The sequence below is a fragment of the Poromitra crassiceps genome (genome assembly GCF_964638095.1).
Source record: "Poromitra crassiceps genome assembly, chromosome: 12".
Lineage (NCBI taxonomy): Eukaryota > Metazoa > Chordata > Actinopteri > Beryciformes > Melamphaidae > Poromitra > Poromitra crassiceps.
The window spans coordinates 12,949,116-12,964,481 of record NC_139632.1 but is presented as its reverse complement, the minus strand read 5'-3'; the positions used below and the strand labels follow the sequence as shown (position 1 = coordinate 12,964,481).

At 46.9% G+C, this 15,366-nt stretch overlaps 1 protein-coding gene across 1 annotated transcript in view; it reads right to left on the bottom strand.

The window, feature by feature from the left end:
- The window catches only part of tle2a (TLE family member 2, transcriptional corepressor a), a 69,183-nt gene extending 54,104 nt beyond the window's left edge, over window positions 1-15,079 (bottom strand). The window contains exon 1 of the mRNA XM_083647662.1: window positions 14,851-15,079. Coding sequence (XP_083503788.1) covers window positions 14,851-14,874 — 24 coding nt within the window. The 5' untranslated portion in view covers window positions 14,875-15,079. The remainder of the gene's footprint in view (window positions 1-14,850) is intronic.
- Between the last annotated feature and the right edge of the window lie 287 nt (window positions 15,080-15,366).

The window sequence follows — 15,366 nt, the reverse complement described above, 5'->3', positions numbered from 1 at the left end:
GAGAGGAGATGAGAGGAGATGAGAGGAGATGAGAAAAGAGGAGAGGAGAGGAGAGGACATGAGAGGAGATGAGAAAAGAGGAGAGGAGAGGAGATGAGAGGAGAGGAGAGGAGATGAGAGGAGAGGAGAGGAGAGGAGATGAGAGGAGATGAGAAAAGAGGAGAGGAGAGAAGGAGAGGAGAGGAGAGGAGAGGAGAGGAGAGGAGGAGGAGAGGAGAGGAGAGGAGAGGGAGGAGGGGCTGTGGCCTCATTGTTCCTCTCTCTAACAAGCTGCTCTCAATCTGTCGGCCAGATCCCCCTCCTAGAGCACAGAAACACACACATGCACAGAAACACACACACACATGCACACACACACACACACACACACAAAAACACACAGAAACGCACACACACAAACGCACACATACAGAAAAACCCACACAGAAACACACACACACACACACACTCAGATACTCTGCCTTACTCACATACACCCCCCTTCGCCTACACGCAAACCCACAATTACACGCACACACCCACACAGTCGCATTTTGTCAGTCTTGCTCACACATCACACATACACACTCTCCTTACACAAAAACCCATGATTAAACACACACACACACACACACACACACACCCCTGCACTCTTTCCGTCACACACACACACACACACACACACACACAGCAATTACTCTTCACAGGGGAAAAGGCGCCTCAGGAGCAAGAGCACCAAGGCCATTTTATAGGAGGATGGAAGGAGGAGGAGGGGAAGCTGCCCTTCTTCTTCTCTCTCTTTATCTCTCCTGTTCCCCCTCTTCTTTTTTTCTGCTTCCTTTTTTTCCACCTGGCCATGTGCTGCAGAGGACAGGTGCACAGAGCACCTGGTCATGTGCTGCAGAGCACCTGGCCATGTGCTGCAGAGGACAGGTGCACAGAGAGGCGGAGTCTTCCTCACAAATGAAGGCATTGAAGAAGTGAGAGAAGGTCAGTGTTTGTTTGTTTTTGGTGTTCAAGGGGAGAAGAAGAGAATAGACTTATTTAGATGGAGGTCAGGGAGGCACTGATTGGCTCAGCTCTGCTGGGTCAGCCGGGCGGGTTCTGACGCATGGCTGGTCGGGCCTGATGTTATGATTCAGAGCAGGCTGGGCTGGGCTGGAGGGAAAGCAGAGATCCTGCCCAGGCCAGAACACACCTCCTCCTCCCTCCCTCCCCCGTGACACGGTGCCATTACTCTGTCCCGACGCCTGAGCGCAGATCAGCTGACCTCTGTCAGAGGTCATGGTGCTGAGCAGACCTCTGGGAAATGGATCTAGGCTGGGAGTCTCACCTGACAATCCCACGCTCAGTCATCCCTAGGGCTGGGTATGGCCACTGATTTCCCGATTCCAATACACAAGGTCCCGATTCGAGTAGATTTCCGAATTCAACAGAATTCAATATTGATATTTCAGTTACAATACCAATTTTGCTTGGGTATGAAAGAGATTCTCAAATAACTAATGTTTACCGATTTACAGATATTTACAACGACTGCTCCTTTACATAATAAGGAGCCAGTTGAGGTGGTTCGGGCATCTGGTAAGAATGCCACCTGGTCACCTCCCCAGGGAAATGTTCCAGGCACGTCCAGCTGCGAGGAGAGACCATGGGGCAGACCCAGGGCTAGGCGGAGAGATTATATTCTCCACGCTGACCTGTGAACATCTCAGGATCCCCCAAGTCAGAGCTGGCTAATGTGGCCAGGGAAAGGGAAGTTTGGGGTCCCCTGATGGAACTGCTACCTCCGCGACGCGACCTTGGATAAGCGGTTGAAGATGGATGGAATGGATGTTTACAGATGTTTACGAGATCTTGTTGCGCTAAGAACCAAACCACGCGAGACTTGCAGGGTTAAAGCTTCAAGCATTCACGGGAAAAGGCATTATATTAAAAGATCAATATTGGTATTTATGAATCAGGTCCTTCAAATAAATATCGATTCAATATCTTTTTTTTTACTACTCTGTCTCGACTCCTGAGCAGGGATCAGCTGAGCAGGATCAAAAGTCAGAGGTCATATGTACCTGACGATCCCAGGGTCAGAGGTCATACCGGACGATCCCACGGTCAGTTATCCCTCCTCTCTAAGCCGTGCACAGGCTCAACAGCAAACGAGAGACCTGCCGTCTGCCCTTCAACAAAGCTTACATCGGCTAAAGTCGCTGCGTTACACAAATGACAGGCTAGCTCTTGGCTTACCACGCAATTTTCAAGTCGGGTTCAGTAACAACAACAAAGTGTGGTGGGGTGATGTCATAAGGAGGGGAAGCTTTGATTGAATAGGATTACAGATCATCTTATTACTCACCCCTGTAAACCAATGAATGTGGAGGTGGTTGGAGCCCTGCGTTGCCATCAGCGCTGTTATGTTCAATTTGAATCAAGACATCGAGCTAAGAGAGGCTAAAGTTAAGGTCATCTATTGCACAAACCCTCAGAACTAGGGCTGCTGAACCATCTAATTATTCCATTATTTTTGACTGATATTGCGATGTGATTTGTGATAGGGGGAATGATAACTTCTACATAATTAATGAAAATGATTACGGTGCGACTTTTGCAGGGCTCTGTAGAAAACAAATATGTTTTCTGAATATGATGTGTAGGCCTCATCTCTGCTGCAGCACCACAATATGGTATTTTGACACACATTTCGCCTTTAACAAATATTGTGCCTCTGGGCCATATTGCGATTTCGATAAAATTTAGATTAATTGTTCAGCCCGAAACCCAAATATGACCCTGTCTCACACACACACACACACACACACACACACACACACACACACACACACACACACACACACACACACACACACAAATCTGTCCCTCAGCCCAGGCAGGCCTAAGTCAATTGCAGTGATTAAATGAAGACCTGTTAAAGTGGGGAGGAGAGAGGGAGAGCAAGAGACAGAGAGAGAGAGCATGAGAGAGGGAGAGCGAGAGACCGAGAGAGAGAGCATGAGAGAGCGAGAGACAGAGAGAGAGAGCATGAGAGAGGGCATAAATAGACGTCTACGGTGACAGTAATGACTTTAATCAGACCCCACGTCCCTTTAATGGGCCTTTAAATAGTAGAAGAAGTAGGAGACGGCCAACAAGGCTTTGTAGCATGCTGCTAGCCAAGTCTGAGCAGCACAGCACAGCGCTAGCAGCACAGCGCTAGCCTATAGTGGCTTTGTAACATGATGCTGCTAGCCAAATCTGAGCAGCACAGCGCTAGCCTAGCGGCTTCATAACATGCTAGCCAAGTCTGAGCAGCACAGCACAGCACTGTAATGCATGCTTCAAATTAGGGCCACCACATAACAGATCTGGCTGCGATTAAAAGGGCGGGTTGCATGTTAGTGATGTTACGCACACATATTCAAGGTCACATGCGATGCACACACACACACACACACACACACACACACACACAAACAGCAGCACTCACATGCACAAAAGGCGCGCACACACACACACACACAAAATGCTGGTGTGAGGGGTTTGTTGAGGGTGGCATTCCTTGACTGCAATCGTTGCTGTTTTCATTTGAGTTCCCTCTAATTACACCACAAGCGGCAAACCACTATGACCTCACATCCCAAACACACACACACACACAAACACACACGACGCACGCCCCCCCCCCCCCCCACACACACACACACACACACACACACACACACGACGCACGCCCACACATGCTCACCGCAAACACTAACTGCATGTGTGTGCACAGTTTTCCTCAAGAATTTACAAGCACACACTGCGCTGTGTTACTGTAGTGACACAGATTATTTTCCGTCTAAATATCATTATGAATCCACGCGATTTATCATGGTTCTCACTAAACGCATAAATATGTCATTTGCTGTGGGGGTGAAATAGGGCTATCATGGTTTGATGTGGTTGTGTGACCGGTTAATGGCCCGCGCCCACTGGCTGTACGCCATCTGATCGGCAACAAAAAGCCGCCCCCATTCATTGTGTAATGGACGTGACTGATTCGCTGCACAAAGCATGCTGGGATACCTGGCGGCGACACCGACGAGGCTTGCGTTGCGACGAGAGGGCGGGGGACAAATTAAAAATTCGAACGGAAAAAGACAGCCATTCAGCCAATCAAGCTGCAGCTCCGAGCGAGTGGCGGGGCTAAAGAGGACCGTCCTCCATGTCTTCTACTGGGCCTGTAGGAGAGGTGGTGAGAGCAGGATTCGTCTTTGGATGACCTCTCACTTCGTCTCTCTGGTGATTCTCACCAGTGAGAGAATGTGTTTTTCACATCTGGCATCACAGATGACAGCAGGCTAAAGAGATTCTTTCAGGCCTGTTGTACACAGAGCTGCCATTTATTTCTGACGAGCGGTTACCGCGTTGCTGCTTCCTTTTTGTGTTCCTCATCACAAACGCAGCGCTCAATCCAGCTTTGACACCACACCTCCACCTCCACAGGTGGTGATGAACCCAAGTAGGGATGTAACGATAACCGGTTTTAATGATAACAGCTATCAAATTCCTTATGATAACTGTACCGTTTCAAATTTTCATTATCATTAAACCCTGATAACCGTGTTACCGTGATTACAGTGCTTTGAAAAATATGGTAATACTGTCCATCATCAACCAAAGTTGGCAACAGTCTCCCAGATGCAGACGTGCAGCCTTGGAGAAATGATTTCAGTGAGTGTGTCAATCCTTTTTGGGTCTCAGAGTTTTCAATATAAAAAAACTTGGTGAAATGATTTCTGTGAGTGTATTAGTACTTTTTGAACATGTTCAGCATATTTTAACAAACCGTGATAATACTGATAACCACTATAATCATGATATGAAATTTTCATATGGTTCCATCTCTAGACGGATTGTATCTGAACGTGGCCTCAGCCAAGTCAAATGGGGGGGAAATGGAGGGAAATCCGAAAAGGATTGTGAAAAAAATGTGTCTAAAAAAGAAGAAGAAAGAAGCTACAGCTCTCAGTCTCCACAAGGCCACATGTGAGGCTCCACATGTTTCACCTGTGTGAAAGGGAGCGGGATCGCTCTCTGTGTGTGTCTGGTTGAGCTGGAGATGCTCTGTGTGTGTGTGTGTGTGTGTGTGTGTGTGTGTGTGTGTGTGTGTGTGTGTGTGTGCGTGTGTGTGTGTGTGTGTGTGTGTCTGGTTGAGCTGGGGAGATGCTGTCTGCGTAGCTGCCTGCCTCCATGTCGCTCGGCCCATTAGCCAGGCGGCTAATTACACTGCGCTTGCCCACAGAGTCCATCATTAGAGTAAACAGCCACCATGCTCCCTCTCTCATCTGCCTACCACCAAGGACGCAGTGACAGTAGGTCTAACCCAGAATAGCATCACGTACCACTACCGTCTGTCTGTCTGTCTGTCTGTCTCTGCACCACCCACACACCCACACACACACACACACACAACGTGTACACCTCAAACACACACACACACACACACACACACACACACACACACGTGTACACCTCAAACACACCTCCTCCACCCGCCCTGAGGGCCCTGGGAGAGAGAGGAAAGGGGGGAAAAGAAAACAAGGCAATGCACTGTCCTTCAACAAAAGCGTTTGAAGTTCAAGCGTCTTATATGAAATTATTCAAACACGATTGTCAACAGCCAGCGGCGATTTGCATTTTTAAAGCGGATTGTGTTTGGGGAAGAATGACACAGGTCTGTCGCACCTCCTCCCATCCTCCACCTTACGTCAGGCAGCTACTGTATGTGCTGCTGGGCTCGGCGCTGGAGAAAGCTCCTGTTAATCTCTCAATGATTCCCCTCACTTAGAGGGGAGGGGCTGCCAGGCACCTGTTTCATTAGCGCCCCACATCTTTCTTTCTCACTTTTTCCCCTCCGCCTCCCCTCCTCCCCTCCCCTCCTCCCCCTCCTCCCCGCCTCCTTCCTCCCGCAAGCCTCGTTATTCAAATGTCCCTGCTGTCAGCGCACATTAGCGGAGCGCCACAGTTTGGCTGTCAGCTGGCTTAATTGCTGGAGGTGCCTTCCTTTATTAGGTAACCCCCTCAGCCCGTTTCTTCCCTCCACCGAGACGCATCTCCACAACAGCTTGTGTCAACCTGAGATCCTCTCAGCCTCTTTTCCTTCACTTCCTCCAGCCTCTCTCTCTCTCTTCTGCTCACTTCCTCCAGCCTCTCTCTCTCTTCTGCTCACTTCCTCCAGCCTCTCTCTCGCTCACTTCCTCCAGCCTCTCCCTCTCTTCTGCTCACTTCCTCCAGCCTCTCTCTTCTGCTCACTTCCTCCAGCCTCTCTCTCTTCTGCTCACTTCCTCCAGCCTCTCTCTCTCTCTCACTTCCTCCAGCCTCTCTCTTCTGCTCACTTCCTCCAGCCTCTCTCTCTTCTGCTCACTTCCTCCAGCCTCTCTTCTGCTCACTTCCTCCAGCCTCTCTCTCTTCTGCTCACTTCCTCCAGCCTCTCCCTCTCTTCTGCTCACTTCCTCCAGCCTCTCTTCTGCTCACTTCCTCCAGCCTCTCTCTCTTCTGCTCACTTCCTCCAGCCTCTCCCTCTCTTCTGCTCACTTCCTCCAGCCTCTCTCTCGCTCACTTCCTCCAGCCCCTCTCTCTCGCTCACTTCCTCCAGCCTCTCTCTTCTGCTCACTTCCTCCAGCCTCTCTCTCGCTCACTTCCTCCAGCCTCTCTCTCTCTCTCGCTCACTTCCTCCAGCCCCTCTCTCTCGCTCACTTCCTCCAGCCTCTCTCTCTCCGTTTCTCTCTCTGCTAATCGCTGGCTGAGCAAAGCAGGCGAGCTGCGGATCGATAGCAGCACTCTCGATGTCATGACCGCACGGCACCGGAGGACTTGCCATGAGTTTAAAGCGCTGGTACTCCTGGTATCGCCAAAACACCCAGAATTACAGCAGAGACACCTTCTTTTCTATAATGGCTTATATTTATGTAACAGTCAGCAACACGTGTTGTGACTGGAGGGTTTGCACCAAAGCAGTGTATAAATAAAAATAATACCGTAAATTCCGGACTATAAGCCGCGGCTTTTTTCCCGTTTTTTGGCCTTTTTTGCCCCCTGCGGCTTATATAATGGTGCGGCTTATCTATGGATTTTTCCAGCAAACGGCCACTCGGGAACCTCCAAAATCTATGGATGTTGGTATGAGGCAGAACGAGAGCAAGACAGACATTATGAGAGCGAGACCCTGATTGGATGATGTTGCAAAAAATGTGCCTCGCGACCTGATTGGAGCACTGTGCCACTACTCTCTCTCAGCCACTACGGTAAAACACCCTCCCTCCCTCCTCCCTCGCTCCGGGGGGAAAAAGGCAGCGATTGAGCCTGTAAGACAGTCTGAATGAAATTGAATGTAACATTCCCAATTCTATGTATTACATTCTAAAAAACTAACAGCAACATTTTGGAAGGCTAAGCCACACAACTAGCTCGTTGTAATCTAACATCATGCTTCAAAAGATGGAGAACTGGCTGTGTTACGACGATGGCGGCGATTGAGCCTGAAAGCCATGTCTGAGACAGTAGCGAGACAGGAACAACAACAGCAGCAGCAGCAAAGGATCATGCACAAACCCGAGACGAAAGGGACTGTCCGTCAGGGCGCGGACGACTGTGTGTCAGCAACTCCCTCCCGACTACCAGGAGAAAATTACAAACTTCGGCGAATTCACACAAAGAAAGATCAAGGAATATTCCATCGGACCGGAGCAGATCATAAATATGGATGAAGTGCCTTTGACGTTCGACCTGCCTCTCACTAGGACTGTTAACAAGAAAGGTGAATCGTCCATCACGTTGAGAACCACAGGTCACGAGAGAACGAATTTCACTTGTGTTCTTGGCTGCACAGCAGCTCCCGCCGATGGTGATTTTTAAGCATCTCACAATGTGTGATTTTGTCTGGGGATTAGTGACCTGACTTTTGTTTTGTTGAAATGTTAATAAATGGGAGCTTCCCCAAACAGCCATCTCTTTCCCGACAATCCCCTCTGTGCACGAAGCCTTACATATGGTAATTAAACATCAAAACACCCGCGGCTTATAGACCGGTGCGGCTTATAGAAGAAAAAAATAGTCACCTTTGAAGGTGCGGCTTATAGACCGGTGCGCCTTATAGTCCGGAATTTACGGTAATTAAAAACAATAAACCATCTGAGAAACATTTGTTCGATTAGGAATCGTTTCGATTTTCAATGGAGCATTGGTAGGTGTGCTTTACAAGCTTGTGAGCCGTGACGCATGGTTGGACTTCATATTTGGCCAATTCCACTGCTTGGGTGAAGCTAGCCAGTGTCTGTGTAATGAAGAAACAGACTGAATCACTGCTGGATAGGGGCGCTGGAAGTGGGGGTGCTTAGGGTGGTGCAGCACCCTCTGCTGTTTTATATTGGAATTGCAATGTCAATAAAAATATATAATGATTAGAATGTGGTTTATATGTTTTATACTGCGATATTTAGGGTTTAGTTGAAGACTATGAGCAAAGCAGAGTGGGTGGAGATGTTATTTTTGATGTTTGATTTAATGATAATAAATAATAATAAGTTCAGTGTTTCTGCCTGTGTTGCTGTCTGTTGTAGTGTAAAATGACCTAAAGGGAGAGCAGGTGGTCACATGAAAGTGAGTGACAAAAGGAGAAAATACTGAATAATGACATCACAACAGTTTAATCCTAATAATTGAGATATTCCTCTAAATATGGCTAAAAAACATCCAAACGTCCAAAAAACGTCAAATTTTTTGTCGACCCTTCCTTGCAGCACCCCCTACTTAAAAAGAGTTCCAGCGTCCCTGCTGCTGGAACCTGTAGTCTGTAGTGAAGTGACACCGTCAACAGGTACTTTTCTGGAAGTAAAGAGGAGAGGGAGACAGTGGAGAGAAAACCTTGGCTAACACCAGTATTTCTATATTATAGCTACTTGATGAAAATCTCCCTAACACATAATGTACTGACAAGAGTGTACTAACAACACCATTGTAAATGTAATTAAGCTATTTGGATGGCCTGCTATACTGTTGTAAAAGTAAGTGCTCACCTACAGTAACATTGTGAACTTACAATAATATCGTGATCTTCCCATGCTTTGTTGTTCTATGGTTAATACACTGGAATAAGGCCAGTTACCAAAAACTTTTCTTTTTTGGAATGGCTTTGGTTTGTACAGAACAGAATTGAGGTCATTTGAGGACAGAATATTTGTGCTCTAAGCAGCCCACTGATGGCTGCTTGTGGAGCACGAGGGGGGAGGAGGTAGAGGGGGGAGGAGGTAGAGGGGGGAGGAGGCACTGAATAAATGATTACCCACAACAGTAGCCTCTTAACCAGCCCCTCCCCCGTCTTCAGGAGAAAATGGTGGCTAATGGGGCTGTTGGAAATATTACGACCAATGATATTTATGACCATTGAGAGGTTTGGCCACCTTCGACCGATGACTGACATTTTCAAGACTGTAGATGTGTTTGCCGAGTATCTTCCACTACGTTGATGCCGGAGGTCCCGGCAAAGCTACATTTTCTACCAGCGCATGCAAACCTTCAGTAGCTGCACAGATTTGGGACATTTGGGTGTTTGCAGGGGACAGCTAACTTACTAGTAATGCTAGTAGTCGCTCTTTGTCTTAATGTCTTTATGAAACCCCTTTACCCAAAATGAAACGTCCAGGGAAAACAACCCGCTAACGTTGTTAAGCTAACCGGAAGCTAGTCCCACTATAAACCAAACAGGGACTCATCGTCATAACGTCGCCATCGAAGCATGGCGTTAGATTATAACAAACTAGTTGTGTGGCTTAGCCTTCCCAAATGTTGAGGGTCGTTTTTTAGAATTTAATACATAGAATTGGGAACGTTACATTCAATTTCATTCACACTGCTTGGCACTAATCGCCGCCATTTCCCCCCCGGAGTTTCCACAGGAGGAGGGGGGTGGGAAGAGGGAGGGTGTAGTGACGCACATACAGTAGTGGGTGACGGCGCGAGGCACATTTTTGGGCCAATCGGGGCACATTCCCCGGCAATTCACATGGACGCGCATTGCTACGACCAGATGTAAGCCCTATTGGTGCAACAGGCGTAAATCCACTCTAAAGACTGGTCTTAACTAAGACCGACGTAGGAGTTACAACCAGGCATAGTTAAGACCACTTGGTGCAACCGGCCCCTGGTGTGCATAAAATACAGGTTAAGAACTTTTTTTAAATAATTACGGTATATATATATTAAAAAAATTATAACAATGATCAGAATATCGTATCAATTATCGGCTATTATTATTTTATTTTTTGCCTTTATTTATACAGGGGGAGTCTCACCGAGTGCAATGCTCTCAGTTTCAGGAGCGCCCTGTTCACATTCACACACACATTCATACCAGGAAGCTGACCAGTACAACCACGGTCTGATCTGCTGGCCACTGATCAGTTCCACTGGAGCAGTTGGTGTTAAGGGCCTTGCTCAAGGGCACCTCAGTGGTGGTAATGAGGGAGGGGCAAGCCCTGCCTTTTCACTTTTCCCACCCAGATTTATCCTGCCGGTCCCGGGGATTGAACCGACGGTCAAAAGCTCACTTCTCTAGCCGTTGGGCCACCACTGCCCCATCGGTTTATCGTATCGGCTGAAAAAAATCCATATCGTGCATGCATCCCTAAATGCTACCAGTCTCTCTTTGTCTTTATGCCTGTACACATTACATATTTCATTCTTACCATTTTACTGCCTGTTGACAGGGAAGAGGGCCAAATGTGTCAAAGTAATAGCATCTCAGGCTAGTAAAAAAAAAGAGTAGGGGCCAAGTTTATATCGCATCAGGGTAGGAAATTAGCGGGGGCTCGGGGCAAAATGCCCCTAAAAAAACTAGAATTGCCTTTGGAATTGAGGTGATGGGGCTTTTAAATGCCCCCATAAAATAAAGAGATTAATACTTTCTGTATTTTAACATTATTCTTGCAAAGCGTGACTCGAAAATGGCCAGCTAGGCATTCGTACAACCCTCCGCTCCTCCTACTACTAGCCTTATTGACCTCAGTGACAGGCAGCACACGCTAGCTGGCCAGCTAGTTCACTCATGTTTTTACCAAGTACATTATTAACATGCCAGCCAATCAGATTCAGCAGTGTTGTTGAGATAGGAAATGGGGATCTTTAACTGTGATTGTTTATGAACTTTTAGAAATAAAATATGATTGGATAAGAGTCATTGATTGGTCTGTCATGCTATAGCTGCAACTAAGGTATTTCCCAACATTTGATAAAATTGCCCTGGAAAGATCCAAAATGCCCCCAAAATATATTTCACAGGGGCAAAAATGGCCCTCGTTTAAAAAAGTTAATTTCCTACGCTGTATCGCACTAGCATGGTTTGTTTTCTGCTCAGCTCCGCCTTTCGGTGTCTATTAGCCATGTGTCTCTGTCTCTGTAGTGTGTCTCTGTCTCTGTTTGGTGGAATTCTGATTTTGAATTCTAACTGCCATATCCCACTTCTCAACTGGCCTTACTGTACTTGGCATCACGGTGAAGCTCAAAATCATCTGGGCAATAAGGCCAAGGGCCAGTATCATTTTCCAGAACCTTCCTATGTAATGTTTATGTAAGTGGACACCTCAGCATCAGAACGTCTGAGCACGTAAATAGATTCTTAATCCCTGGGTGAGGGGAAATAGGCCTTGCATACACCTCTTATGTATGTACTGATAGGCTTCCTTATGAATGTACTTTACACTGTTTACACCATGACAACTGTGCACTGTCAATCTGTGTGGACAGTAGAAAAGTTGCAATATCTTGTCCAGCAAAAATATGAAACAGATATTCACTAAGTTCCTACTTTACATAAGCAATCGTGAAAGAGGATCCTTTGTAAAGAGCTACAAACAGGCAGGTTAAATTACATGCTACCAGACGTGTTCAGGACTTGAAAATGGTACTTGCAATAATGTGACCTCTCAAGGTCTAATAGTAGTACACTGTGCAAATACGTAGCTATTATTTGATTAAAAAATACATTAGAGCTGCAATGATTAATGGATTAATCGATTAGTCGATCGACAGAAAAATAATTTACAACTATTTTGATGATTAAAAAATGTCAAAATTCTCTGATTCGAGCTTCTTAAATGTGTATATTTCATATATTTTCAGACATTAGAGGACGTCATCCTGCACTTTGGGAAACATTGACTACGTTTACATGCACACAATATTTCACTATTATTCGGAAAATGACAATATTCTGAATTGGATAAGGGTCATGTAACAGCATATTCCAGTTGCATTTTCCAAATTTAGCATTTTCCGATTAAGGCATCTGGGTTATTCCAGTATTATTCGGGTTTTAGGAGGATTCTTTGATCATGTATACAGCGCATTCGGAATATGCGTCTTAATCAGGGTTTTTACCGCAGTTTACGACGCATGTTGCCTGTTTGTGGTCAACTGATGTGTGCTAGAAAGCGCTATAACAGGCGATATATAATCATCTCCACGGAACGGAAGTCCAAAGTGCTTGCGAGAGGTATAACGTAGGCTACTAGCCTACTTTATGAAAGACTTTGATGTGCAAATAATCGCAACGCCAAACTTTCCAGCAGCAAGCTCCTGAAATGGACCAAGTGATCCTCTGTTTATTCTCAACAGAAAAACTCCACCTACCTGCATCTCTCTCTTTTCTCCCCTCCCTCACGTGTCGGGGAGGGCGAGCTACGACTGCATGTAAACGGGAATATTAGTGGATTATTCATTTACCGTAGTCGGAATATTGTCATTTTCCGAATATGGGCAAAAACCGGAATATTGTGTGTGTGTGCATGTAAACGTAGTCACTGATCAACATTTTTTTCACCATTTTCTGAAATTGTATAGCGCAAACAACGTATCGATTAATCGAGAAAATAATCGACCGATTAACCGATAATGAAAATAATCGTTAGTTGCATTCCCTAAAATTCATATACAGGTCACATCTTTCACATCAGAACAACAACACAGCCATTGATGGCAGAGCTATTGTCAGCCTAGCGCTCCAGATTGGGGTAAATAAATAGTTTGCCTCAGACGCCCCAGGGGCCGTGCTGCTGCTGAGTGGCCCAAACGAAGCCTAATCACAGCCCAAGTCTTTCTGGGAGGGAGAGGGGGGGGTGGGGGGAGGGGGGGGGTGGGGGGAGGGCGGGTGCTTTGCATGGTGCTGTGGAGGTCCGCGGAGGGTTGCAATGAAACGGAACCGCGGCGACCTAAACGTCCCACCCAGACCCGCCGCAGTCTGCTCCTCTCTCGCCGGGACGCCCGGCCATACATTAAGATGTGGTTTGGAGCTCTCACAGGAACACAGTGAGGAGAGGCTGGATGAGAGGGATTGGGTTTAGAGTGCAAACCACAGAGAGCCACAGTCTGCCTCCCAGCCCTGCCTGCAGTCAGCTATACTATACACACAGCTGCTGGAGTGTGTGCTTGGCTGTTTGGAGTGGGACCGCTTGCAAGATCGCTTTTATCCGTGTCGCTTTAAGGATGTATATAGGGTAGTTCGAATAGAGGCTGCAATGCATGACTGTCATAGCAACATTAGCGTAATTTAACTATTAGTCACTGACAAGTACAACAAATCTGTACAATAATGAACGCAACGTGTCTTTGTGGGGGGGGGGGGGGGGTTCACCTGAGTGATTGAATCTGAAGGCGGATTTAATTGAGCTGACATAGGCTACACACACATACACACTCAGATGAAGTTATACTTCACAGCGGGTCTAATCTGCTTTTTCACAATGCATGGGACGTCAATGTCAAAACGCTCTCAGGGGTGGGGTGCAGGGTGGCATGGGGGAGGGCTATAGATGAGGGTTAGGCAAATGAGCAGGTCTTAATTGATACTTCACACAGCTAAGAGGACCAGTGTTTATGCATTTCAGTCTGCTCAAAAGCTCTCCATCTATCTCCACTAAAAATAACCCCGCACACAGCATGAATTTAACTCCTCCTCACACAGATCCATTTCAAAACACAGATAGCACGCCAATTTGCATTTCACTTTTTTTCCCCGCAGACCCATTAGTAGCCCCTATAGAGGATTTCTGGCAATCATGAATCATAAATGCTTAGCCTTAAGAAGGGCTAAGCTACTCCGGTTCAAATCCTTCAAATCAAGGCCATGATGATGCATCATCCTTCATAATGATGACATAAATAAGGGAAAAATTCTGCAAAATAAATCGAGTGGCACTTGAGAAGGGCAGAGCATTGAGAGGTGTCAACAAGCCAAGCTGACTCACTCCCTCTCTCACCCCGTGTGGAAAGGACACACAAACAACACACACACTTCATCATCTGGGTCAACTCCACCACACCGTGGAGATAGATGGATGGAGGCTCCATGATGTCCCCAGCCTGTGTGATGATGGTGGCCACCAAGGACATGAGATTTACACACAAAGACACTCAGTAAAGTTGGATGTTGTTTGGTTGGTGTGTGTGAGTTGTGTGTGTTGTATACTATGGGGAAGGGGGGGGGTCGCAACTGATTAGCGTGGGTACCACATATCTGCCTGACCTTCGTAAGACAAAGATTACACCAGTCGTCGTTATAAAGAAGACAAATAAAAAAATACGATGTTGTATAGCTATTAGTAGCCTACAGTGTGGGGGTATCATATTTTCTCCACAAAGGAATCCCCGGAAATAAACAGCAATGACAAAGACACGAGGTTTTTCGCACGAACTTCGGGTGCGTTAATTGATTTCATTTAGGCTCAATTTGCGTCAAAAAACACCCCGACTTTTATTATAGACAACGTGGATGTATTAATGCAAAGAAAATAACCACATTAACCGCGGGGAGAGTGTTCCATAGTAGCGTAGCCTACTTACCGGTGGTCGGTTTTGAGGAAACATTGTAGCCGCCGACTTCTAATGCCTCTGTGTGCTTTTCTCTCCGTCTTCTTTCTCTCTCTTTCAGGGCGAAACGGTTCGTGGATAAATCGGAGCAGCAGACGATCTACTATTGTCGGGTTTCAGAGAGGCATTTGGCCTGCTTTCAAAGGTAATGGCAAAGCTAGTCTCGGCTCGCTCTCATTCCCTGCTGGAAGACTCTCCTTTGTTCTGGGTTCTATCTCTCTCCAGCCCGCACCGCAGCTACTACTGCACTCGACGTGAGATGCACACCACCCCGCTCCAAGAAGAGGTTCCGTCCAAGTCCTCAACTTCGCACTTCTTCCAGCAATTACGATAATATGGCAAATGGCTTCCGTGCCCGGGATATGCTGCTGGTCCGTCTGTGTAGCATAAAGGCCGGGGGAAATGTGGTGTGCTTGCTTGTGGCTTCGGAGACGGACACACACCACCAGCACATTCAATGCAGCCGCAGCCTCTTTTGTCTCGCGCGTT